This window comes from Zeus faber, assembly GCF_960531495.2.
Source record: "Zeus faber genome assembly, chromosome: 8".
NCBI classification, from domain to species: domain Eukaryota; kingdom Metazoa; phylum Chordata; class Actinopteri; order Zeiformes; family Zeidae; genus Zeus; species Zeus faber.
Window position 1 is genome coordinate 1987064 of NC_137195.1, and position 26861 is coordinate 2013924.

Sequence of the window (26861 nt, forward strand, 5' to 3'; positions counted from 1 at the left end):
TTGAATTTTAACTCTGTCAGGTTTTAATATCGGTGAGTACATGGAACAAATTCAAGGGAGTTTCTGGAATTTCCTGAAGAGTTGCATCATGGAAGATAATTGTATGAATATATTTAATTTGTATTAAACAGCAACTATCACGTCAAATTTTAATAAATTCATCTTGCGCTTCTGGAGATGGTTTTATTTTTATTTTTTTTACGCGCTTCAAGGGCAAAAACACAGGAAAAATGTAGGTGTTTCAAGGGGACCTGTTATGAAAAACTGGGACCTGTTATGAAAAACTGACTTTTTCAGCGCTTGTGCAGATACATTTGGGTGTGATGGTTCTACGAACACACTCAAACACGGAGGGAAGGTCTATTTAAACCTGTGCTTGCAGAAAGCTTAAATCAGTCTCTTCCAGGGGATTCATGGTAACACAATCAAGGAACTTGAGGTTGACAAGCTTCATGAACCGCTTGAGAAGTGACATTTCTCAAGGCGTCGTCTCCTTCAAGGGAAGGAATTAATATTTATTGGAAAGCATGAGTAGACTTCCTCCTTTTTCAAATCATGCGGTCTGTTTTTAAACAGAAACTGATTTACATAACAGATAAAAATAATGAGTATTTACCACAAACAACAACATTTTAGTCATTTAATGTGGAAAACTGTTTGCACGAAAACATCATTTCAGACCTAATACAACATTAAAAAATGACACATTACAATGCTTCGTTGTGGTACGGGGGGAAATTCAAATAGGATATGAAAGAAGTGTAAAAAGGAACGATTCAAAGGTTCTCACAGGAAGTGAGACAGGACAGACTGTGTGTGTGTGTGTGTGTGTGTGTGTGTGTGTGTGTGTGTGTGTGTGTGTGTGTGTGTCTGCTGTCTATCTATTCGTCACCATCCGTAGATTTGTAGTGATCTTCATCGATGGTGGAGAAGATGTGCCCCTCGTTGCTCAGGAACTCCACCGCCTGCCTGTGGGTTCACAGAACAGGAAGTCAAGCTCGTGTGAAAAAGCTCCGGAGAGTGACTGTTGGTTTCCACACATTAGCCGGTCGGCCATTTTGACCCGACCGCTAACATTAGGCCCTGAAAACAAGTCGACTTTGGCCCGGCCCTAAATGTAGACAACAATAATCCTTTATCATTATTATTTTCAATGATTTAGGTTTAGCATTTATCATTTTACCTCTGAATAAGGAACAGAGGGAAAGTGGATTGACAATGATATTGCAATTTATGGTTGTTTACGGACCGTGGATAACACTAGAGAGTCTGAAACACAACAAGAGCAACTCTGCAAACTGTGCAATCCTCAGTGTTGTTGTTGTTGTTGTTGTTTTGGATCTTACTTGATGACGGCCACACTCATCCCTCCGAGCCGCTGCTTCAGGTCCTGTAAGCTGATTCCTTGAGTGTCTGGGCAGCTCTTTATCAGCCTCAGCACCTGCAGAGCGAAGCGTGCACGTCAGGACAACCGCGTTCACGTGGAGTCATATCAACCGCGTGCACGACGAGTCAACGCGTGCACGCCGAGTCACAAATACGATCAGGGAGGGCTCTGTATTCCGTATAAGGTGTATTTTTAATTTGTCTGCTTTATTGATATAAATGTACAAGATGTTTTGATTGGTACTATTACCCTACGACTGCACGCCAGGAACTGCTGTTGCTGTGGTACGTCACATTATCCATTACACTGCAGTACTGAAACTAGTACTCTCCACAGACGACCTGCTACTGGCATACTGGGCTCACTAGTTCACTGTGTACTTAGATGTGTACATGGGTGTTTTTGCACCTAAATCTCCCTCCTGGGATGAATAAAGTGTTATCTTAAAGATATCACAAAAGATAACATCTTAGTCTAAGTTCACTTGGGCTGTAAAGAAAACATTCTGTAATTATATTAAATATTGTAACTGTAATCTAATGACTAAAAGAAGCGTCCACTATGACAGGAAATGGGTAATACCAATTAATATGTTAAAAACCCTCAAAGTGGTTGGATCCTTTTAGCATTTTAATCTGCAGCTCATCACACCTGGTTCTGGTTGGGGCTCAGACCGTTGTTGGACATGTCACTGGATCCGGAGTAGCTTCCTCCCATGGCCCCCATGGCCCCCATGCCGGGCCGTGCGGGGGCCATGATGCTGCTGCTCATCCCACCGCCGCCTCCCGCTGCCTGGGAAGCAGAGAAGAGGAACACCCTTTACACGGAGGGATTTCAATACACTCAGAATTCTATTTGAGGATGAATACCCCAATCATCATTATAATTATAATTATTATTATTAGGGGTCCATCCCATAGGTATTTTTATTATTATTATTATTATTATTATTATTATTATTATTATAATGATCGCCTTCTATTAATGCAGGGTCTTGTGTAGAAGGTTCTATACAAATACAGATTACAGCTCCTTTCATACACAGCACGTAGCTCAAAGTTCTTGACATTACTGGGACTTGGAAGGGAATCACATTTAAGAATTATAATTACTAATATACTTTTAATATTGAATGAGGCCACTCCCCCTCCGTAAATAAATAACTAAACCGTTATAATGGAAGTGAACAACTTCCTCACCATGTTCTGTGGGCGGCTCAGCACCATGTGCGCCTGCACCACCTCCAGCATATGCGACACCATCTCGTTCAGATCCTCCAGCTGCCTGATGCTGAACGCGACCACAGACCTGTGATTCTGGGACAGGAAGTGACACGCACAGACAGACTTCAGCTGCTGAAAATTACCCACACAGAAAAGTCATGTTTTTCGGGAAATGGCAGTGATGAGGAAACAGCATGTGTGGACAAGTGCATCCATCACAGTTGGGACATATCGCCTGATTGAAATCGTTAGAACAGATCACGATCGTTTTGTAAATTTGTTTGATTGGACAATCATGTTTCCATCCAAATTTATGCCGAGGTTAGAAATGTTGCAACAAATACAATCCAAAGTTGGGAGGTTTCATTGGCTGGGTTTGTCCAACGGTGATCAAAGCCAATAAATGTCTTCTTAGCAAAGTGGGTTTGTGAAGAGAAAAACGACAGATTAAACAGAGACAGATTTGGTTTCTCTCAGGTCTGCGTCACAAGAGTTTCACTCAATTCAACTTCTTTTCATCAAGAGGCTCCACTTGGCACCGTCTCTCAAACATTTGTGTTTTTAACTGATACTGCCATCTAGTGGTGGTTATAACATCCTGCTTAGAGGTTTGATAAAAGGAGTCTTTTTCAGGAGTACTTATCCATTTTGGCTCCAAGGTTGAAGGTTTTATGGTGTGAACAGTGTACATAAATACAATACAATTATACATTAAACAGTATTTAATATGTTGTATCACATGCATGTTATTGTTGGCAGGAGGATGAGGGTGTTAACGTGGGTGAGGAACATGAGCAGAGATACAGTAGAGTAACAGTCTTGGGCCGATTTACGATTATGTCGTCTATCACGGGGGACGGGGGGGGGGGTCTCCCCCTCTCCGCTCAGAGCTGTCCAGTAACCCTCAGTGATGGGGTCTCACTTTTGCTTTCGCTCACCTTAAGGAAGAGATGTTCCTGGACAGCCCCAATATCAAACAACTATATAAAATAAAACTATCATTATTATTATTATTTTTTAATCGCAGCCTTTGCGATTTGAAAATGACCTTGTATTAAATTGCGATGTGGCTTTGAATTTGATTTAATGGTTCAGCACTAGTCAAAATGATGTTCTTATAGAAGTTGAGTGTCAATAGTCCCAATGTGATTCCCCAAGAGTAATAAAATGAATAAAATAATTGTTGTTATTGAAGACTGATGTGTCACCTCTTTGACGACCAGAATACTTCCAACTAACTTTGAACAAAGCTGACATGTGAGGTGCACTCCACACTTTGAACTCACCTGGAAGGAGCGCAGGTTCCCAGAGACCTTGACATAAGTCCCTGGGGGAAGGATGTTGCCATCCACACCCGGATCCTACCACAAAAATAAACAACAACGTCAATGACATCACAAAACAATCTATTCATTTCACCGAGACAGTTGAAGGGAATATTCGACTCACCTCTGTGTCCACCCACTGCTTGACGTCCATGGGCGCGGCCGTCATGTCGTCCACTTTGTACTGGATGTTGGTCATGGATTTGTCCGTGCTTCTGACGACGCCGACGATGGTGATCTGCGACGCACAAACAGAGTGCAAGACGGCGAGTTAAAACTGGGTGCAAAGATAGAAAAAAATCAAATTAATTTAAAAAATGGTCCAGATGATGTTGGAATTTGTTGAGACTCGACACGTTTTCATTGGTTTGAATTGAGCTATAACCAGTGCCGCTTCTACCCTTTGCCCCGGCGTTGCACAAGCTGGGGTTTACCTGCGAAACCTCCACCTCCCCCACCCTGAACGCCTCCTCCGTGTGACTGGCGGACATCAGCTGAGACACCGTGCAAGGGATTATTTGATTGGCACGCGTTCTCTGTGGACACACACACACACACACACACACACACACACACACACACACACACACACACACACACACACACACACACACACACACACACACACTCTTAATACTTTTTATGTGACAAATATTACCCTGAGATGAGTGTTCCATTTCATTTCAGTTGGGTCAGGTTATACAGGAGCCTTCATATCAAACACAGCAGTGGAGTATTAAACTGCTGCATGACCACACACCGTCATTTTATCCTCGTGGTCGGTGAGTGTTCTGTCGCTCCTAAATGAAACAGACACGAGATCCCGCGCCTGACAAAATATGGGTTGGTGCCGCCCACTGGCTGTTGATACGCATCGTCTGTACCTCAGTCCTGTCCCTTCCAAGCGGCATTTTAGCATCACAGCGCTGCGACAACCTAATTGGCAGTAACAGTGTGACATCCTAACCGGCCGTTCAGACTTAACACTACATTTGGGGAAGGCAGCTTTGTGCCATCTCCTTCCATCAGCCTCGTTATTGCCCTTGAGGAAACAGGATCCGTAAGTTTATTTGTTTTATGACAACTTATTAATCAATTTCTTTGCATAGAGATTGATTGTTAATCTGCATACATTTGTCCTCTTTCACAGTTTAACATCGCCTCCATTAAAAACACCTGAAGTCAGCTCATGTCTTGGGTCATTTTTGGGAGAGTGTTTAGCTCACTGCATAGCTACGCCCACATACGCAGAGTGGGGGCAGATGAGTGAGCACTGAGTTTGGGTCTTGGCTCCTTTTTGGCAGCAGGGAGGGCCTGTCTTCCAAGCATGAGGTGTCATTCCACACATAGCCTTGTGGTGGGGGCTTCTTGTTCCCCTGTCTTGGCATCCAGCTTATTTACACTCATTTGTCTCTGGGAGGCCTGCTAGCTTTGGCCCAGTAGCGGAAGCGGCCCAGAAAGCGAGAGAGGGAACCCAGGCTCTCCTGCAGCCCAGGGCTTGGCCGACGTCTCAAGGGCCGCCGCTCGGCAGGTTGGGGGCCTGTCCAACAGGCCGGTCGGTCCCCTCGTTAGGGCCCATTTCCCGGGGCCGCGTACTTGCCCGTTCTGGGGAGACCGGCCACCCGGGCCTCAGGTGCACTGCCGCGGTCGGGGCATTTATAAATATGAGCGGTCGGGGCATTTATAAATATGATTTGGTTATTGAAGAATGTGATGAGCGCTTTCAAAGGTCTCTTATAATATGAGCAATATTTTTGATAATATACGCAATATCTATTCAGACTTTAAGACTGGTCAACTTCAGTCCGACAAATTTGAGAGTCTGCCTCGATTTGACACCTTGCTCGAATCCCTTCTTAGTGCCGATTTTGATTCGTTAGTTATGCATCATGTAATCGAGATCAATTTAAAATCCAAAACCAGACAGACCCCTTTCTTCTCTCCCCCCTGGGATAAAGAAGGTGATGCGAAGCCTCCTGCAGTCTGGCTGTATCCCCCAACCATGCTGGACTCGTATCCTCCTGAAGCGAAAAACAAAAGAACAGAACCAAACAGTTCAGCCAACGCTCGTCCTGCTCAGTGTTTTAAACAGCGAGCACTGAAATAAGAGTTTCACCTACACAATTACCTGACGAATACAGGTTACACAATTAACCGATCACTGTTACACAGAGAATGCGTTCACTGTATATATTTCTGCAAACAGATGATGAGTTGTTGATACAGGTTGTTTTTTCCCCAGGTTTATGGTATGTTGCCATTACTTTTTTGTTTATTGCTTTATTACTGCCTATTGTTTTAATGTGTATGCTTAACACCACTACGGGGATAAGTGTCCATTGTATTATTCTGAATAAAGTACAGACAAGAGGAACATATTTAGTTTGATTTAGTTTCGAAAGGACAACTCCTGAGCCCTGCATCGGGCTGTTTATAAGTTTGTATTTGTCGTCAGAAAAAGCACGGTGCAGTGAAATGATGGAGGGCAAACTCCCAAGACTGCGAAAAAATCCCAAAAAGAAAGGAAGCACAACCTTAAAGGATGTACACGAGCAAAGAAATATAATATCCCTTCTCAAAAACAGACGTGGATGTACACTACGCAATAAAGCAGTGACTTAACAGGGGGATGATAATCAGTTTGAGCCACGTTTTCACAGCTCCTCTACCTTGAGGCTCATTGTCTGGCTCGCACCTCGCCTCATGCTAAGGTAACGAAAACACAGCGATTCTTGCCGCCACGGGGTTATACGCCAATTAAAACAGAACTTGAATGTCATTTCCTCTAGTGTGGCGAGTGTGCTCCGTCGGTTCTACAGCTCAACTCAGCCGCTCGGTAGTTTGACTCGTGTTTCTTCAGACGTCTCTGCTTCCTCCCCCTGGTCAGAGCGCGGCCCGCGGGTCGAGCGGGACGGGGCAGCAGGTGACACGGCCCGCTGGCAAACGGCACCGCGGACTACCGTGCAAGACAGCGGGTGTCGCTGGTGAGGCCTCACCCTGGTTCCACATGGCGCCGGCCCGTCCTGGAGCTCCGTCTTCCCGGGTGCGACGCGGTGTCTGCGGCGGTGACGCAGCGGCTCCGCTTCTCGGCGGGAGCCCGCGCGCTGCGCTGACGGCACACGACCCCCACGGCGCATGCGCGACACGGGGAAGTGCCGCGAAACAGGCTCATCCAATCGGCGGCGGGGGACGGGGTCACGTGATCGGCCGGCCGGTGCGCAGCGGCGGTGCGCAGCGGAGTGCGCAGCGCCCCCTGTCGAGGCGGAAGGGAAACACAGCCGCTCTGAACGCGAACGAGCTGCACGGAAAACGAGCTTTTCCTTCCAGGTGTTGACTTATTTATCTACGAATGTAAAATAAACACACACACACACACATATATATATATACACATACATACATACACGTGTGTGTGTTAAACTGCACCTTCGACCCAGTGTGGACATGCTGCTGACTCTTATCTGCCTTTAGAGAAGTTAGAGGCTGAAGGAAGGAGGCAACACCGACAGCCCCTCAGGTTCAGTCACACTCAGCCATGACGGCGCTAAGGAGCCTTTTCTTACTTTCTCTGCTTCTAAGACGTGGAAAGGTCCTTCCTCTGTCTGGTAAGTTGGATGAAGAGCTCTTAGAAGTATTAGGGAGCGATTATCATGTTATTCATTATATTATGTTGCTTTAATAATTATCATCCAGAAACGTAATGTGGAAATACAATTTTGTATTCTGTACAACATACCAAGATCCTTAATACATATTGGAAATAGTATTGTAAAAATACAATTCTAATTCCAGTATGTGTATTTATACTGTTATATATTATTATTATTATATATATAGTGTTATATATTATTATGATTATTATATATATATATAGTGTTGTATGTTATTATGATATATATATATAGTGTTATATATTATTATATATTTTTTATATATTATTATTATATATTGTGTTATTTATTATTATTATATATACTGTTATATATTATTATTATTATTGTTATTATATATAGTATTATATATTGTTATTATATACAGTGTATATTGTTATATATTATAATTAAATGAGGCAGCAGGTGAAGAGTCAGTTGTTGAAGTTGATGTGTTGAAGCAGCGTAAGGATCTGAGCCACTTTGACAAGGAGCACATTGTGATGCTGGACGACTGGGTCAGAGCATCTCCACAAGCACAGGTCTTGTGGCTGTTCCCGCTATGCAGTGGTTACTACTACTACTGAAAGTGTACAAGGAAGGACGACCGGTGAACCGGCAACAGGGTCACGGGGCCCAAAACTCATTGATGCACGTGGGGAGTGAAGTCTAGCTCGTCTGGTTGGATCCCCCAGAAGAACTACTGTAGCACAAAGTGGTAAAAAGTGAATGTTGCTGTGATAGAAAGGTGTAGAACACACAGTGCATGGCAGCTTGCTGCGTATGGGAGCTCACAGTGTCCATGCTGACCCCTGTCCACCCCTGAAAGCACCTACAATGGACACGTCAGCGTCACAACTGGACCATGGAGCAATAGAGGAAGGTGGAGGTCTGATGAATCACCTTTTCTGCTTCATCATGTGGATGGGTGGAGTTGGGCACGCGCGCACACACACACACACACACACACCGATCAGCCACAACATTTAAAACCACCACTAATAACCACTAATACTGTGAACAATAAAAACCTGAACAGAAACAATAGGACCCCGAAATATGGCATTGTACTCCAAAACGTATGATAACAACAAATATCATCTAAAAAGCAACAGAAACAATAAAAACATGAAAATAATCAGTGCTTGTTCACCGTAGTTTATGTTTTTCCATTTATTTCAGGAACTTTCTGGCACATCACGGACCTGCACTTGGACCCGTCCTTCGATCTGCAGCAGGGGCCCGGCTCGGTGTGTGAGTCCAGCGGCCAGCGGCCCGCGACACGGCCGGGTCCCTTCGGGGCGTATGAGTGCGACGCTCCCTGGAGCCTGGTCAACTCCTCGGTGTTCGCCATGAGGAGCATCATGCCCAAACCGGACTTCATCCTCTGGACCGGGTACCACCAGCTCAAAAACCAGCTGTAGTCTTTTGGGTGCAAAAATATAAGTCTATATAGCATTAGTGTATCAAAACAATATGATGATAGTACTAGAAAATATGGTGGTGTAGTAAATATGTGCATTTATATCCATAGTGTATAAATATATAGTTTAGTAGTATACAGTATACAGGAGCAGATAGTAGTATTAAAGGGTAAGTTATTAGGTGTATTTATATGTGTGTGCAATTACAGTAGTATATGAATAACTAGAGCTCCATCAATTACAGGTAAGTTGAGGTCAAAGATATTAGATTGACTCTGGTTCATAAATTAAACAACATATTTCATAAAAGGGAAACGCTTCAGTTCCAGGAGAGACTGAAACAAACAACACCTGAAACAAACAACACCTGAAAGACAACACCTAAAACAAACAACACCTGGAACAAACAACACCTGTCATTTAATTTGCCGGGTGGTTCAGGGTAGTTCAGGGTAGTTCAGGGTGGTCCGCGTAGGTCCTAGCTGTCATCGATATGTGTGTGAGTGAAAGACACGACCTCAATGGTCCAGTTCACGATTCACTCATGAGTCTGATCGGTGGAGAACGTCAGCGCTGCAGGTTCGCTGCACAAACAACCACAGCAGCGAACCGTACGGCAGCCATGTTGGTTTGGGGGTCAAAATGTTACAAGATTTTTTAGTGCCAGAGTGCCACAAAACTGCGTCCGTCAGTTCACCTGTAGGTTTGTGCTCCTCGGACAGCAGCTGTTATGTGCGCGCACAGAAAATACTGAAAATGTGTCGACGTGGTTACATGTGCGCTCATACATCTCGTCGTCGTCGTTCACGATTGAAAAGGTCGCGTCATGTGACCCCGGCCTCGGGGTCCAACAGACAGGGCTTTTGACTATCCCACCGTCCCGGTAGCAAAGTCTCCTTCCAGATGAGCTGGAGTGAGCTGGCGCACAGTGTTCTGACAGAGGCTTCTCTCCGCTCCAGGGACGACACGCCGCACGTTCCCAACAAGGACCGGGACCAGGACTGGGTGCTCAGCATCATCAGCAACCTGAGCAGCACCATCCGACACGTCTTCCCAGGTCACCTGCACCACACCGCCTCCAAATCCTCACATTTACACTTTACAAAGCGGCTTCTGTACCCATACCCATCCATTGCTGCCATCACCTTTCAGACACCAAAGTGTACTCAGCCCTCGGTAACCATGACTACCACCCCAAGAACCAGCTTCCTGCTGAGACCAATGCCATCTACGAGCAGACGGCCCGGCTGTGGCAGGACTGGCTGGAGCCCGAGTCCCAGGAGACTTTTAGAAAAGGTGATTAGTGCGTTCCAGACATGGGGCAGTTGCTCTTTGTCAATTGAAAGCAAGTTTGCTTTTTGTTGTTTTTTTTACCTGGCAATGACATGATTGACAATGACATTTTTTTTAGGACTTTTTTTTTCATTTTCAACTTTTATTATTATTTGTTTGTCATTTTTAGGTTACATTTGTTTCGTCTTTATCATAGGTGTAGTATACATTGGCATATCCAGTTAAATCTCAAGTTTATTGTATATTTTCAAAATGTTCCATATATTGCCATTTTCTTTCTTTTTTTCGTATCGCTTAAATCACTTTCACAGTCTGTCTGTCCGTCTAGGGGCGTATTACACGGAGAGGCTGCTGAACAGAACAGGATTCCGGATCATGGTCCTCAACACAAACCTCTACTACGACCAGAACATGGAGACACAGGACGCGGAGGACCCGGCGGGCCAGTTCAGCTGGATGGAGCGCGTCCTCACCGAAGCAGCCGACAACGGAGAGAAGGTGCCGGTCTGCACAGCGCCAGGAGATCAGGGTTGAAGGGGAAGTGGGGAAGGTTCAACTCAGTTTTCTGTAAAACTGAAGATAAGGATCGGTGGGTGCGGGAGCTGTCTTTCGTCCGTGGAGGAGTTCCATCGCCGTTTCTGACATATAACTGCGCCTGCCGCAAATAATGGACATTTTGGTTCAATCAGTTGGTGCCAAATGTGATGTTGCGACTCATTGAGAGCATGAAATGAGGTGGGAATCAAGGAGAAAGGAAAAGGTGCAAAACGGTGGTGAAAGGGCTCTGAACCCAAACAGACATCTTGAAATGTGTTGAAGGTGCAGTGTCTGTGCAACAGCCCTCTCGAGAGCCAGTGTTTGGTTTGTCCCTTCTGGGCCACTGTAGAAACATGGCGGTGCAACCTGGCGGCCTCCGTCCAGCGTACCCGCTCCCTATGTAGATAAAAACATCTCATTCTCAGGAAACAAAAACTCAAGCATTCTTATTTTCATGGGATTGTACACAATTAAAACATACTTATCAATATTATATTTCATTTCTGACAAGTCTGTTCGGTTCATTCTACACACTGCACCTTTAACATCTGAATCCAGCAGCATAAATTAGAACTTCCTCTTATAATATGAAACATGGACGAGCTTATACATTTCCTTTTCAGAAGAATGTTTATGTTGTACATTTTAAACGGATTCATTTTTTATTCCTGCTCGGTGAATAAAAACACAACAGGTTGTATTTGTTTGTTTGTTTGTTTTGTGGCCATCTGCGTCAGGTGTACGTCATCGGCCACGTCCCCCCGGGGCTCTTCGAGAAGAAGAGGGGAAAGGGGTGGTTCCGTCCCGGCTTCAACGCCCGCTACCTGGCGCTCATCCAGAAGCACCACGCCGTCCTGCGGGGACACTTCTACGGACACCACCACACCGACAGCTTCCGCATGCTCTACGCCCCCGGCAGCACCACCCAAAGTGATACAAGTACACTTCTACCCATTTATTTGGCACTTCTTATTCATTTTATGTATCATTTGAAGTACAGCATCAGTATACGAGTTGACATTACATTAATATGATGTAACTGTTGTTTAAGTAGTCTTATAAAAACTATATTGAAACAACCTCACTTAGTCTCTACTTTAGTATACAGTATTTATTTAAAGTGGCAATGTCGGAAGATTTCTGCTGGACCTCGCTCCGTTGTCTGTTGCATTAGCTCCGCCCACCCTCTCCGGCGGACCAACCACAGCTGGGTGACGAAAACACGTCAATAACCGCGCCCCTTGTGATTCGAATGCGTGGCAGGAAAGTCGCCACCGACACCCCGTTCTTAATTCTCAGCATACTGCCGACGCAGGGCTCTCATCAGTGGGCCGCAGGCGGCATCACCTTTGTGTTGCCTCATTCGGTAATAGTGACTTAGACAGTTATTTAAATGAAAATCTTTTCAAGATTCGCACTTTAAAGCGTGTAACTTTGGACGTCAGAAGTAAATGATCAACATGAAAACAATATATGTAATGTATTGTCAGACACGCTAAGACAAAAGTACTGGATTTAATCCCTTCATACCTTCAACGACCAATGAACGGGCAGCGAACACGTTGACTTCTCCATGTTTCTCCTTTCCTCTCAGAGTCCCCTCTGGGTGCCATATTTCTGACCCCGGGGGTCACGCCCTGGAAGACCACGCTGCCCGGCGTCAAGGACGGAGCCAACAACCCTGCGATCCGCCTCTTCGAGTACGACACGGAGACTCTGCAGGTCAAAGTAAGAGACGATTCCACCGAGATCCCACCGACCCCACTTCAAATATCAAAGATAAACAACCTGGTCGTTCGACTCCTTCGACACTTCCAGTTGATACCAAATGGACGATGTCACTCATTGGTTCTCAGTCTCCCCTGGAGAAGTTTAACTCAACGTGCACGCGCGTCTTTCCAGGACCTGGTGACCTACTACTTGAACCTGAGCCGGGCCAACCAGGACCAGGCAGGCTGGGAGAAGTTGTACCGCCTGACCGAGAGCTTCCAGGTGGCGGACGCCTCCCCGGCCTCCATGCAACGCGTGCTGGAGCGCGTCGCCACGGAGCCCTGCGTCCTGCAGACCTACTACCGCTTCAACTCCGTCAGCTACGACCTGACCGAGTGCGACGCCGCCTGCCGCGTGGACCATGTGTGCGCTGTCAGGGAGCTGGACTACCAGATGTACGAGCGCTGCGTGACGGAGGGAGCGGCCGAGGCGACGGTCGCCGTGACGACGGTCGTCCCCCTGGCGATAAGTCTGATGGTATTTAGCTGCTGTTAGTTTATCAAGTACTTCTGAATAATGACCGTTGTCACGTGCAACCACTACTCCTGGTTTTACGTCCCTGGTATCACTTCATCGACAGTCTAATGCTAACACTAGCTTGTGGTGCCATCTTGTGATCCCGGAGAGAAACTACAACGGAAGAGCTAAATGTGGACATACAGTATAGTTGACTACATGGTTGCATTCTGTGTCAAGGTATTAATTGATTTTGTAAGAAGTTGTGTAATAAGTGGGATCATGTGCAGACAGGCGACCATTATCACCAAATAACCTTGAGAGTGATAAAAGACTTGATCACAAGTACTGAAACTAAAATAGGTGTAATAAGTTACTTTTCACTGCTGGGTATGACAACAAGCAGGAGTTTGGACCAGTCTCCATCAAACTTTTCATCTGTCTTGTTGATCCCTCTTGTGCCACTAAAGTTCCAGGTTTAGATTTTTTGGTTAATTTTTCAAAATCAACTGAGGTCTTCTGGTTTACACCATCAGCTTTTCAAGTTTTCCTTTTCAAGACTCATCGGTAAATGAATCCTCTGACTTCCAAAGGCTCTGATGTGGAGCGTTGTTATCTTGCTTTTATTGGTAATTAATAAATGAGAGCATAAAGATGTTGATCCATTATTTGAACACACTGGTCTGCAGCTGAGAAAGGCGGTGCCAGATGAAGACGTGCTCTCAGCAGGTTCCTGTCGTCCTGCATCGTCCATTTAGAGAGGTGTGGTGACTCTTCGATGACTTATTACTGCAGATAACACGCTGCCCTTCGACCGACGGCAACGCTCACGTCACATGATCAGAATCTGCTTGGTGGAGGTGAAGGGCTGCATGGCGGCGTCCAGGGCTTTTGGGTAATCCCTCAGGCTGACCTCGGTGCAGGAGGGAGCGCTGAGCTTCCCCTGCCGGATCAGAGCGCACAGCGCATCCAGCATGGTCCTCATAGCTCCTTCATCTGAGAGAGAGAGAAAAAGAGGACAGAGAAGAGACGAAGAGACAGACAGACAGACAGACAGTTCAGGTTTTGGGAGGTTTCTCCCTGTCCCGCCTGGTTTTTATTTCGCCAGGTACATTTGCATATACCAGGAGTTTCTTCTGGTGAGGTTGGTTGCACTCCAGTACAAACCGTAGTCTTGAAAGATTAAAAAGCTAAACAGTCTGAATAAAAGGAGAATAAAATAAAATAGGATAAGAATGAAAAATATCATTACAATTAAATGTCGGACATAAACAAAAAGCCAAGTATGCAAAACAGAAAAGTCGGATATTTAAGAAATCCCAGATCTAGCATGTGAACTTGGAAGGTTTCAGCCTTTTCTCCAAACTTGACTCTTCAATGACTTCAAGGACGACAAACCAGCTCAGTGTGTGGGAGCAGCGCCGGCAAACAGGGACGTTACCATGACAATCAGGATTCACATGTTGCTCTGGATGAAATGTGGAGTGAATATTTGTACTGGGCAAATTGTCCCTCATGACTCTGCAGTGAACTCCTGATGGAGGGATGGAGGGTCCGCTTTGGAGTAAAGGCTGGAACCTGAAGTACTACACGGGGGGCTTCAAAAAGTCCAAACTATTGTTTTGGAGGGAGACTGTGGTAGAGTTACAGCTTGTTGACACCGCGCTGCAACACGTCTGATCGCAGCCGCTCGGCTCGACTCCCAACGATTGCGAAATAAAAACACCAGAGGTTTTTCATCCTCCTAACACCGACCGTGGGCGTGGTCCTTCTTCCACTGGGTGACCCAGAAGCCTCGCACCTTCACGTCCTTGAAAATAAGAGCACTCTGCAGGAGGGAGGGAGGGAGAGAGGGAGGTCAGAGGCTGCGGTGCGTCCCGGGCGCCTGGTACAACCTGTGGGACCACCGTTCTGTCTCCTTACCACGGGAACCGTGACCGGCTGCTTGGCCATTCCCCCGTACGTCACCATGGAGCCGCCGGCCCTGAGAGAACACAACACCTTATCTTTACTGCATCAGCACTATGTTGTAATATAGTATATAGTAAATACTGCAGAGTAACTATATATAATGATAGAATTAGTAGCAAAAGTAGGATGATCACGGTATTAAAATCTCGATCGCAATGTCACAACATTTAACTTAAGAATAATTTAACTGTGATGATGTAAGCTTTGCATGCCTTCACATCAGCATGTCCTTTGGCGATACAGAGAGGAAGTGACACCTGGAACATTGAAAGTATTTTCAATCATTAGCAGCAAAAGCTCAACCTCAAATGTAAAACACCGGACCTGACCTCCTCCTCTCACGCCTCACGGTTGTGGTTGTTGTCAACACTCACTGGAGGTGTCGGAGCAGCTCGGTGGCGCTCTTGCCCCCGACTCCGTTCAGCGCCAGCTTGGGCCTCGGCAAAGTCTTGAAGAGAGGAAAACAAGATGGCCGCCGCGTCAGACTCGTTTTCTCGTGACAGCCTGAGGAGAGGGGGGCGGGGCGGGGCGCACCTGAAACAGCTCCTTGGTCTCAGGTCGCCTCAGCGTCTCCTCGGCGATGACGTGAGCGGCGCCCATGGCCTTCAGCCCCTCGCTGAGCCGCCTGAACTCTGGTCTGGAGCACAATGACACAACCAGGATGTTCAAGGCCTGGAGGTTTTGAACTACCTGGAGTAGTGAGCATTGATTGATAAGGGTTTATCAACCCCCCCCACTCAAACGCATGGAACTGGAAAGCTGTCACTGATTGACACACAGTCACCAAGAAACACAGCGACAAGACGCCTTCACACGACGAGGATCAAACACCGTGTTCAGAGAAGTAGGGAGCTGGCTGAGCGCTGAACCAAATATATATATATATATATATATATATATATATATATATACATACACACACACACACACACACACACACACACACACACACACACACACACACACAGACATATATATATATACACTGTATATGTGTGTGTATATACACACACACACACACACACACACACACACACACACACACACACACACACACACACACACACACACACACACACACACACACACACACACACACACACACACACACACACGATATCTTAGGACAGACTTTGTGTCCTTGGATGAAATATTCCAACCCAATAAATGTTTATTTCAAAAAACATTACTTCTGGTTGTGATTAAAAATCAAATCCAATTCAACATGTTTTCCAATTCTGAAAAATAAAGTTTTGTTTTGGTTGGAGATCTTTGACTTTTGCTGCTCAAGGTCGTCAGAGGGGCCTTCTGATTGGAGGAGCTTCAACAAGTCGACGCTGGACCGGGTCAAAGTTCAAACCGTGTGGACTTTGGCGGCACCGGCGGCGGCGGGTCGCGTGTGAAGCTGCTTGGGTTCGATTCCACCGCGCTCACCTGTCCCTCACCACGTTGATGGTGTTTATCCCGCGGGCGGCAGCGATCTGGATCACCGCTTGTCCCACTGCGCTGTTGGCTGCGTTCTGGATCAGCGTGTCGCCTGAACCAGAGCAAACGTCAGCAGCTCGTTCACAGCAAAACGCACGCCAACATACATTTACGCAGGTCGGAAATTCCAGATTCTGATGGTTCAACAGCGGCAATCAGCGGTCGGTTATTTCTGGACAACGACCGGGTTTCCACGGCGCCCGCCTCCTGGCTTCACGTCCCTCGCGTCACTCCGCCTACGTGCTAATGCTAACGCTGGGTAGTGGCGCCATCTGCTGAGGCTGCACAGAAACTAACGGGAGAGTTGAACAGATGAATGCAGACAACGAAATCAAATTCCCCAACGCCCCATTCAGCGCGCTGCGTTTCACGATTAATTCTACATAATTTAATATTAATCGCAATGTTAAATTAACAATTGAACAGCCTAGTTCTCCGCACTACAGTACTGGTGCCTGTAAAACAGCACAAAACCGGCATTAGCAGCGCTTCCTGAATTTCCCTCTGGGGGTGAATGAAGTGTCGCCTTATCTGGACTTGCTTTGGGACCGACCTGGCTTGAGGTCCTCAAAGTCAGACAGCATCCTGAAAGCCGTGCAGGGGTTGACCCCCAGTGTAGCCGCAGAAAGCAGGGGGATATCGCTGGGCAGGGACAGCAGATCCCTCTCCGCGAGCACCGCCGCCGTCCTCCACGTCCCTGTGCACACCACCGCACGACGGCCTCGTGAGGCACAGGAAGCACAGCGCACACCTGCTCTCGTATGTCAAGCGCGTTACCCAGCCCGGCGTCTCTTGGGATGACCCGATCTCCCGCCCGGAGCGACGTCACCTGGGGACCTGCCTCCACAACTTCGGCCACCCCCTCGTTGCCCCCCACAGCCGGGAGCTCGGGCAGGATGGCGTAAGTACCTAGAAGATGGCGACGAAACGACTCGGCTCTCTGTGCGGGAAACAGTTGCGTCTCTTGAAACGAACACGACGTGCAGCGGCTGTGGCCGCTTGGTGTGTGACTGGAGGAACTCACCTTGAATCATGTTGATGTCTGATGGATTAATTGGCGCCGCCAGCATTCTGACCAGAACATCCTTTGGCCCCAGAGGGGGAAGCTCCATGACCTCCAGCCTGGCAACCGAGGTACTGATGTCATACTTTATACAGAGAGTTTACTTTTATGAATTAAAATGTAAAACAGAGCAAAACTATCATCTAAAACCTTTGTAAGACTAATTTTAAAGATAATTAAGACTGATCTATGTACAAACCATCTCTTTCTTATTCATAAAAGTATTGCAGCTAAGTCTATATATACACTACTCACAAAAAGTTAAGGATATTTGGCTTTGGGTGAAATTTAGTAGAAGCATGCAATGGTGATTTGGAATGGTGATGCAATTGGTGTGCGTATGCCTGATAGCGCATGCGCAAGATGGCGGCGCCCTGTCGGCAGCGGCCACTCCAGCTCTAAGTAACACTTCACCTGGACCGTGCTGATATTGGGTCACCAATATCAGCACCAAACCATTGAGTAGGGAAGACCCTACTCAAGGTGAACCCCAGAAAAGCTGCAAGTCCTGACAACATACCGGGGCGTGTGCTCAGAGACTGTGCTGACCAACTTACAGATGTTCTCACGGATATCTACAACACCTCTCTTAGCCAAGCCATCATACCAACATGCTTCAAAGCCACCACCATCATACCGCTACCCAAGAAATCCCCAGCCTCAACACTGAACGACTACCAACCCATAGCACTCACGCCCATCATGATGAAGTGCCTTGAAAGATTAGTCAAGGCCCACATAACATCCAGTCTCCCCACTACACTTGATCCATTCCAGTTTGCATACCGTCCACTGATGATGCCATAGCAACAGCACTCCACCTATGCCTGGCTCATCTGGAAAACAAAAACAGTTACGTGCGGATTCTGTTCATTGACTTCAGTTCCACCTTCAACACAGTCATCCCCCACACCTGGTAAATAAACTAAGCGAAATAGGCATCAGCACCCCACTCTGCAACTGGCTCCTGGACTTCCTTACTGATAGACCACAGACAGTAAGAGTTGGCAAAAACTCCTCAGAGACCATCACTGTGAACACTGGAGTCCCCCAAGGATGTGTGTTGTGTTGTGTGCTGTTCACACTGGCGACGCATGACTGTTGTGCCAGATACAACTCGAACCACTTCATTTAGTTTGCAGATGACACAACAGTTGTGGGCCTCATCAGTGACGACAACGGCTCAGCCTACAGAGAGGAGGTAAATCAACTCATCAGCTGGTGTGACAACAATAATCTACATCTCAATGCAAACAAGACAAAAGAAATAACTGTGGACTTCAGAAAGAAACACACACCACACATCCCACTCACCATCAATGGCAGTGCAGTGGAGTCTGTGAAGAGCACCAAGTTCCTGGGGGTGCACATCACAGACGACCTGACATGGTCAATCAACACCACCTCCCTAGTAAAGAAGGCACAGCAACGCCTCTACTTCCTTCGCCGGATGAGGAGAGCTGACCTCCCCCCTTCTGCCCTCACCACCTTCTACAGGGGAGCTATTGAGAGCATTCTCACCAGCAGCCTCTCAGTGTGGTATGGCAGCTGCTCAGCTGCTGACCACAAAGCCCTACAAAGAGTGGTGAGGACAGCAGAGAAGATCACCTAAACAGCACAACCATCCATCCAGGACCTGTACCCGTCTCGCTGCCGCAAGAGAGCCACTAATATCATCAAGGACCACACCCACCCAGCACACAAACTGTTCACCCTCCTACCTTCTGGCGAGCGCTACCGCAGCATGCGGTGCAATACCACCAGATTCAGGAACAGCTTTTTTCCAAAGGCCATCAGACTACTAAACTCACCAAATACGACATGGACACGACACCCACAAAGACCAACTGACTGCACAATATTTACATTTTTACAATACATATGTATCCCCTTGGTATACATATGTATCCTCTTGCTGCTAGCTTTGTACTGCACCTTATTACCTTAATAACATACCTCATTTGACTTCTTGAGTATATTAAGACTATCCTTAGTCTTGTTGTGTTGTTGTGTCTATTGTTGTTGTCTTTTTGCACTTTCATGTTATATGTTGTGTGTTACAAATATTACTACACATTTGGAGTATGGGGAAACGCAATTTTGATCCTCTGTGTAATTACGTGTTGCATGGTACGATTGACAATAAAGACACTTTGAACTTTGAACTTTGATTTCCTCCAACAACAGTGGTGGGTTTACCACAACAAAAAATGTCAATGTCTCAATAACTTGCCAAGTGCCCTTGAGCATCAATTACAGCTTGACAACCACGTCTCATGCTGTTCACAAGTCGTTATTGTCTGCTGAGGCCTTGGCCCCCCACTCTTCTTGAAGGGGGCCCTCAGGTCATTGAGGTTCTAGGGTACAGAGTTAGGAGCCTCTACACGGCCACTCAGCTGATCCCACAGGTTTTCAATGGGATTCAGGTCTGGAGAAAGTGCAGGCCACTCCATTTGAGGTGCCCCAGTCTCCAGCAGCCGTTCCCTAATGATGCCACCTCCATGAGCTGGAGCGTTGTCGTCCATGAAGATGAAATGAGGCCTGTGTTGTTCATGCAGGGGCACAATGACTGGATGAATGATGTCATTCAGGTAGTATGGGCTTGTCACTGTACCATTCACAAAGTGTAGGGCAGTTCTGTATTGACCAGACACACCTGCCCACACTGTAACACTACCACCACCAAAGGCTCGTCTGGTGACAACAGTGGCTGATGCGTAGCGCTCTCCTTGACGTCTCCAACATTTCTGCTCCATGTGAATGGACTTTCATCAGAAATCAGCACTGAGGCCCCTGGTCCCTGGTCCAGCATCAACGCTGCCTGGCCCCTGCAAGACCATGATGCCTGTGCCTGGTGGTGTGGTCAGGTACCCTTGCAGGTGGTCTAGCACGTAGACCACGCTGATGTCAATGGTTTTGAATGGTCTGACGTGACACTTGGTGCCTCTCACCTTCCTTAAATGTGCCTGGAGTTGAGCGGCATCATCCTGCGGTTCCTCAGGGCACTGTTCACAATGAAGCGCTCATCAGTGTGGGATGTGGCCAAAGCACGTCCACTTCTATGTCTTTCTGTGACTCTTCCAGTCTCTGTATCTCTGTTGCAAGCTGCTGATGACACTCTGTGACACTAAGCTCAGTGGCCACTTCCCTCTGACAACATCCTGTTTGAAGCCTCGCAAGGTGAGGTGCTGTTGATCAGTTGTTAGGTGTCTTGGTGTCATGATGTCAACATGTGAACAGCATGATGAAGAGGACTGTTTAGATACCAACTCTAATTGAACCAGGACATTTATTGGTGGATTCATGGATCAAACACCTGTTGTGAATTTTTCCGTTCAGCTCCTTGTTAGAGAACAGCAAGTTGTGCAAAAAGTACTGAAACATTGAACAGTTGGACATGTGCATTCACAAGTTTAGAGAAGGTCAATTCAGAAGGAAAAATGATTTTCCTCCATTTGCATGATGAAGTAGGATGAAGGGAAGTATAAAGTGAGTTGGTTTATCTACAGAGGCTATGCTAGATTTAGACTTTTTGCATCACAAAATGTGACTCTTGACTCAAACGTGACTAATGTTGACAAACACATACAGTATATACACACACATATATACAATATATATACACACATATATACTATATATATATATATATATATATATATATATATATATATATATACATATATATATACATACTGCACCACCACCACGGTACCGCAGGGACTACTGACCGGACAGCCTGGGCCGGGTCCCCGTGCTTCTCGTAGCGCAGCGCCGTGCATCGCTGCGCCGCCAGGTCGCTGGAGGCTCTGCGGGGCTGAGGCGGGGGCGGCCTCGGGACGCCGATGCAGGCGACACGGCCTCTCCGGTTCCTCCAGTAGTGTCTCAGCAGCGGGACGGTGAACCTCATCGCAAACGGCCACAAGGAGAAGCCCGTTGAGTCCGAAGGGACTTGTTGAGCGTCCAGTTGGAGACGCAGCAGCAGCAGCAGCAGCAGTCAGTGCACAACGGGGGCCGCCATGTTGGATTAACCCTTTCACAGCGAGACGTAAACAGACAACAGCGCCTCTGGTGGATGAGCAGGGTACGTACAGACAGACAGACTGATAGATAGAAAGATAGATAGATAGACTGACTGACTGACTGACTGACTGACTGACAGACAGATAGACTGATGGATGAATAGACAGACAGACAGACAGACAGACAGACAGACAGACAGACAGACAGAAAGATAGATAGACTGACTGACTGACTGACTGACTGACTGACTGACAGACAGACAGATAGACTGATGGATGAATAGACAGACAGACAGACAGACAGACAGACAGACAGACAGACAGAAAGATAGATAGATAGATATATAGACAGCCTGATGGATAGACAGACAGACAGACAGACAGACAGACAGACAGACAGGCAGACGGACAAACAGAAGGACAGACAGAAAGATAGATATATAGACAGACTGATGGATAGATAGATAGACTGATGGACGGACAGACAGACAGACAAACAGATGATGGATAGACAGACAGACAGACAGATAGACTGATGGATGGATAGACAGACAGACAGACAGATGGACAGACAGACAGACGGATAGATAGAAAGATAGATAGATAGACTGACTGACTGACTGACTGACTGACTGACTGACTGACTGACTGACTGACAGACAGATAGACTGATGGATGAATAGACAGACAGACAGACAGACAGACAGACAGACAGAAAGATAGATAGATAGATATATAGACAGCCTGATGGATAGACAGACAGACAGACAGACAGGCAGACGGACAAACAGAAGGACAGACAGAAAGATAGATATATAGACAGACTGATGGATAGATAGATAGACTGATGGACGGACAGACAGACAGACAGACAGATGATGGATAGACAGACAGACAGACAGATAGACTGATGGATGGATAGACAGACAGACAGACAGACGGATGGACAGACTGACAGACAGACAGATGGGTGGATAGACAGACACAGAGACAGATAGATAGACAGACAGACAGACAGACAGACAGACAGACAGACAGACGGACAGACTGACGGACAGACAGACAGATACACATTATATTTATCTATGACAGTTATAAAACCCTCACCCAACCATTGAACCTGATACTTTAAAGTAGAATCACGTTGAACTGTGTGATCCCTGCACCGAGGCTGCTCAGGGTGGAAGAAAGAAAAACAATAATAAATATTGTAATATTTATTATGAAATGGAGCAGATCATAACATACAGAAGGATTATCACAGAAATACTTGTAAAAGCCTACATGCTGTTTACCATCGACAAAATATCCATTGAATCGCCTGAGATCAAGTTAAATGTAGTTTTAGGTCAGTAAACATCGATACATTCTTCAGTAATAAATGCACATTTTTGGAAATAGTTTCAGCCGTCTACACCCAAAGGTACAATATCACAAATGGCATGGCTGATAGTCACAAACAAAATGCATGGTACAAAGTACACACGGAACTCAGTAAAGTCAAGTGTGACAGTGTACTTTGATGCGCTTTTAATTTTACCCTGAGCACATGTCATGTCGCTAACCCGTCTAACACCGACATTTAAATCACAACAACACATCACTGGGGAGTCCAGGCAGACGAGGTCCGAGGCGTCGCAGAACACCGCTTCCCAAACGACCTCGCACAACAAAGCAGGAAGTGTCCACAGCAGAATATTGCAAAGACGAAAACCTCCCACTCTGTTTCTTTACTTTCAGCTTCGTTTGAAATAAAACATGACGTTCCCCGAGCTCCACCCGGAGTTTGGGGGTGGAGGCCAAATCCACGGACAAACACAGCAGCTTGACCGCGCCCTCCCCACCTCTGCGCACCGAAGTCAAACGCAAAACACCGAATCTTGAACGGTTCCATCAATTCCGAGAACTTGACAAATAATTATTTGCTTCTTTCATAAACCAATCAAAAAGTATTGAGTATTACATCGTTAAACTTGTTCATGTCCTGTTCGGAATTTCGCGGCCTTTTTTAAATCACAAGGAATCCCAGTTCCTAGGCTGTGTGTTGAGATGAGACAACCCCGATTTGTGTACTATAAGCCCCCATCCCATAATGATATAGTCGCTACATCCCATCTACAACAATAATAGAGGAAGAAACAATCACAGTCGAACATTTTCTTAATGTGATTATGTGATTTGGTGGCGGGTCGGGTCGTGGAGCCGTGCAGCGGGAAGGAGAGCAAAAAGCTTTTGGATCTCAGAGGAGCCGTCTGCCCCGGCAGCGAAGCCACGGCAGCGAAGCGACAGCAGCGAACGACGGCAGCCAGGCCACGGCAGCGAGGCCACGGCAGCGAAGCCACGGCAGCGAACGACGGCAGCCAGGCCACGGCAGCGAGGCCACGGCAGCGAGGCCACGGCAGCGAGGCCACGGCAGCGAGGCCACGGCAGCGAGGCCACGGCAGCGAGGCGTCGGCAGCGAGGCCACGGCAGCGAGGCCACGGCAGCGAGGCCACGGCAGCGAGGCCACGGCAGCGAGGCCACGGCAGCCAGGCCACGGCAGCGAGGCCACGGCAGCGAGGCCACGGCAGCGAGGCCACGGCAGCGAGGCCACGGCAGCGAGGCCACGGCAGCGAGGCCACGGCAGCGAGGCCACGGCAGCGAGGCCACGGCAGCGAGGCGTCGGCCGCCTTCACACGCAGAACGCTCCGTCTCTCAGTCTTCACCTTCCAAACAATCTGAACAATTCCCTGAGTTTGCAGATTACCGATTCCTGAGACAAGTCTGAGGACGGAGTTCCCGCTTTGCCACTGATGCTGCTTTTTTTTTTTTTTTTTTTCTTTCTTTCTTCAGAAAGTAAAACAAACGTATAAAAAAATATAGAACACGTGTTCAAAAAGCAAAAAGAGATTAAACAGAATATAAAACGATTAATGCATCTTACACGTGATTAGTGCAGAGTAACATTGCATTGGTTTTGGCATAGATAGACTTATGACAAGGGCCTCCCTTTTGAAAGGCTCCGGGTGAATTAAAAATAAGAAATATATATAACAAATCAGAAGAAATCATAAAAGGCAAAGAAATCAAAGAAAACAGTCACAGTTTACAGCGATGTCAGTCATATGAGGACTGCAGGCGGTGGAGCACTGAGCGCTGATCACTGCAGAGGACAGTGATGGGCTGAAGCCTCCGTTCAGGTTCAAATGTTCATTCTTACATCATCAATAAGCATCGGGACGCTGACACCGTGTTACCCCCAAAAATACTCAACACAAATCCTTTGGATGATTCATCTTTCCTCACAAAGAAGGAGCTGAAGGAGAAGCTCCAGCGCGTTTGGGTGAAAATAAATAAAAGTATGATTTTTTTGTTAAAGGCTTTAGAATAACTTTACATATATATTAAATTGGGTGAACAAGTGTCGTCAGCGTCTCCTGTAAAATGGGAGTAAAAGGCTGATCAGCTACATCTACTTACTGCAGGTCTGCAGGCTCAGGGCGGGGCGTCGCAATCCAATACTCCTGTAGTACTGCTGTGATATCACTGTAGTACTCCTTTAGTACTCCTGTGATACCACTGTGATACTCCTGTGATACCACTGTAGTACTCCTGTGATACCATTGTGATACTCCCGTGATACCACTGTAGTACTCCTGTGATACCACTGTAGTATTCATGTAGTACTCCTGTGACACCATTGTAGTACTCCTGTGATACCACTGTAGTAGTCATGTAGTACTCCTGTGATACCAGGGTAGTACTCCTGTGATACCACTGTAGTTCTCCTGCAGTACTCCTGTGATACCACTGTAGTACCCATGTGATACCCCTGTAGTACTCATGTGATATCACTGTAGTACTCATGTAGTACTGCTGTGATACTCCTGTGATACCACTGTAGTACTCCTGTGATGCTCTCAATACTGTTGTGAGATTTTTTAAGTTTATGTTGGAGCAGCCCACGTCCAGCTCCAGCTGCAGGTGGATCAGGGCGACGCCCGCCCTCAGTGTGTTCTAAAGCCTGTTGATGAGCCACAGCCTCCACGCAGTACCACGTCACACTCTGCTTCATTCAAGTATCAGGGATCTCAGCTTGTGTCAAGTATCTGATGGAACGTTATTCAGTAAAGCGTTGCGTTCTTTGGAATTCTATCAAATCCAAATGACAGTACTGACGAGTACAGTAGCAGCCAAAAACATTTCAACATCCTGCCGCCAGGAAAGTGATTTAAGAAAGGCTTCCAGTCCCAGAAAAAGAAGCTCTCGCCGTGTTTGGAAGGATAAGCTGCTGACGGCACTAATACTTCAACAGAGTAGTGCAAAAGAGGATTCCAGTCAACACCAATTCACGTCACAATCTCAAACACTGACGTCCATACACAGGATAATTGGTTTCCTACGGGGGTTAGGATCAGCGTGAAGTAGCAGACCAATGAGGCTGACTATGCACTAATGAGGTTGACTATGCACTATTAAGGTAGACTGCATTATTGTTGTAAAGTATGCACTACTGAGGTAAACGATGCACTATTGAGGTAAACTATGCACTAACAAGGTAAACTATGCACTAAGAGGTCGACTATGTGCTAAGGAGGTCGATTATGCACAATTGAGGTAGACTATGCACTATTGTGGTAGACTATGCACTAATGAGGTAGACTACACTATTGGGGTAGACTATGGACTTTTGAGGTAGACTGTACTAATGAGGTAGAATATGCACTATTGAGGTAAACAATGCACTGTTAAGGTAGACGAAGCCTCCGGCTAAACCCCAAACGTGTCCCTCCCAGTCCCAGAGCGATATGCAAACTAACATTCATTCCAGAGTCACTGTTCTGCCTCTGGTCCGATACTGTGGTGTAACAATCAGGAAAGAGACTAAATGATAAGGCAGCGCAGGCGTGTCCACACACCCTGACGTAGCGATTCAGTATCAGATCAGAGAGGGAACTCACACCCACAGGCACAGTATCACAGAACAAAAAAACAGCAAAAAACTATTGAAATCAAACAAAACGTGAAGATAATCTTGATGCGTGGCATTATCATTACAATCTTATCGCCCAAATAAAGATGCTTGTCATTACCTGAGTTTCATAATTAAAGCAGTATCCCCGAGTGGAACACCAAATGAGATGAAAATAAAAATAAAAGAACTTCAGCAACATTATTCGGGAGTGATTTTTATATAAATCTAATTTTCAACCTGAGGTAGTTCCAAAAGCAGCTTGAGCGGACGAGGCGGTGTCCTGAGTCCCATCTCTCCCGTG

The 26861-nt window shown here is 46.5% G+C and overlaps 3 protein-coding genes across 3 annotated transcripts; 1 reads left to right on the forward strand and 2 right to left on the reverse strand.

The window, feature by feature from the left end:
- Positions 1-626: 626 nt before the first annotated feature.
- On the reverse strand, positions 627-7059 carry rpa2 (replication protein A2). Its single transcript, XM_080005504.1, has 9 exons — positions 6932-7059; positions 5865-5956; positions 4370-4471; positions 4060-4173; positions 3897-3971; positions 2587-2703; positions 2039-2179; positions 1347-1441; positions 627-969 (listed from the first exon to the last, which is right to left on the reverse strand). Exons 1-9 carry the CDS (start codon positions 6942-6944, stop codon positions 882-884), a joined length of 837 nt encoding a protein of 278 aa, XP_079861630.1. The 5' UTR covers positions 6945-7059; the 3' UTR covers positions 627-881.
- A 1878-nt stretch (positions 7060-8937) lies between these two features.
- On the forward strand, positions 8938-13104 carry smpdl3b (sphingomyelin phosphodiesterase acid like 3B; the record flags this gene model as incomplete). Its single annotated transcript, XM_080005767.1, has 7 exons — positions 8938-9005; positions 9897-10066; positions 10162-10305; positions 10631-10806; positions 11577-11778; positions 12434-12567; positions 12742-13104. 7 exons carry the CDS (start codon positions 8938-8940, stop codon positions 13102-13104), a joined length of 1257 nt encoding a protein of 418 aa, XP_079861893.1.
- A 549-nt stretch (positions 13105-13653) lies between these two features.
- Positions 13654-21603, reverse strand: mecr (mitochondrial trans-2-enoyl-CoA reductase). Its single transcript, XM_080004906.1, has 10 exons — positions 21316-21603; positions 17546-17643; positions 17299-17430; positions 17075-17218; positions 16471-16573; positions 15571-15673; positions 15411-15484; positions 14989-15049; positions 14821-14893; positions 13654-14061 (listed from the first exon to the last, which is right to left on the reverse strand). Exons 1-10 carry the CDS (start codon positions 21492-21494, stop codon positions 13898-13900), a joined length of 1131 nt encoding a protein of 376 aa, XP_079861032.1. The 5' UTR covers positions 21495-21603; the 3' UTR covers positions 13654-13897.
- Between the last annotated feature and the right edge of the window lie 5258 nt (positions 21604-26861).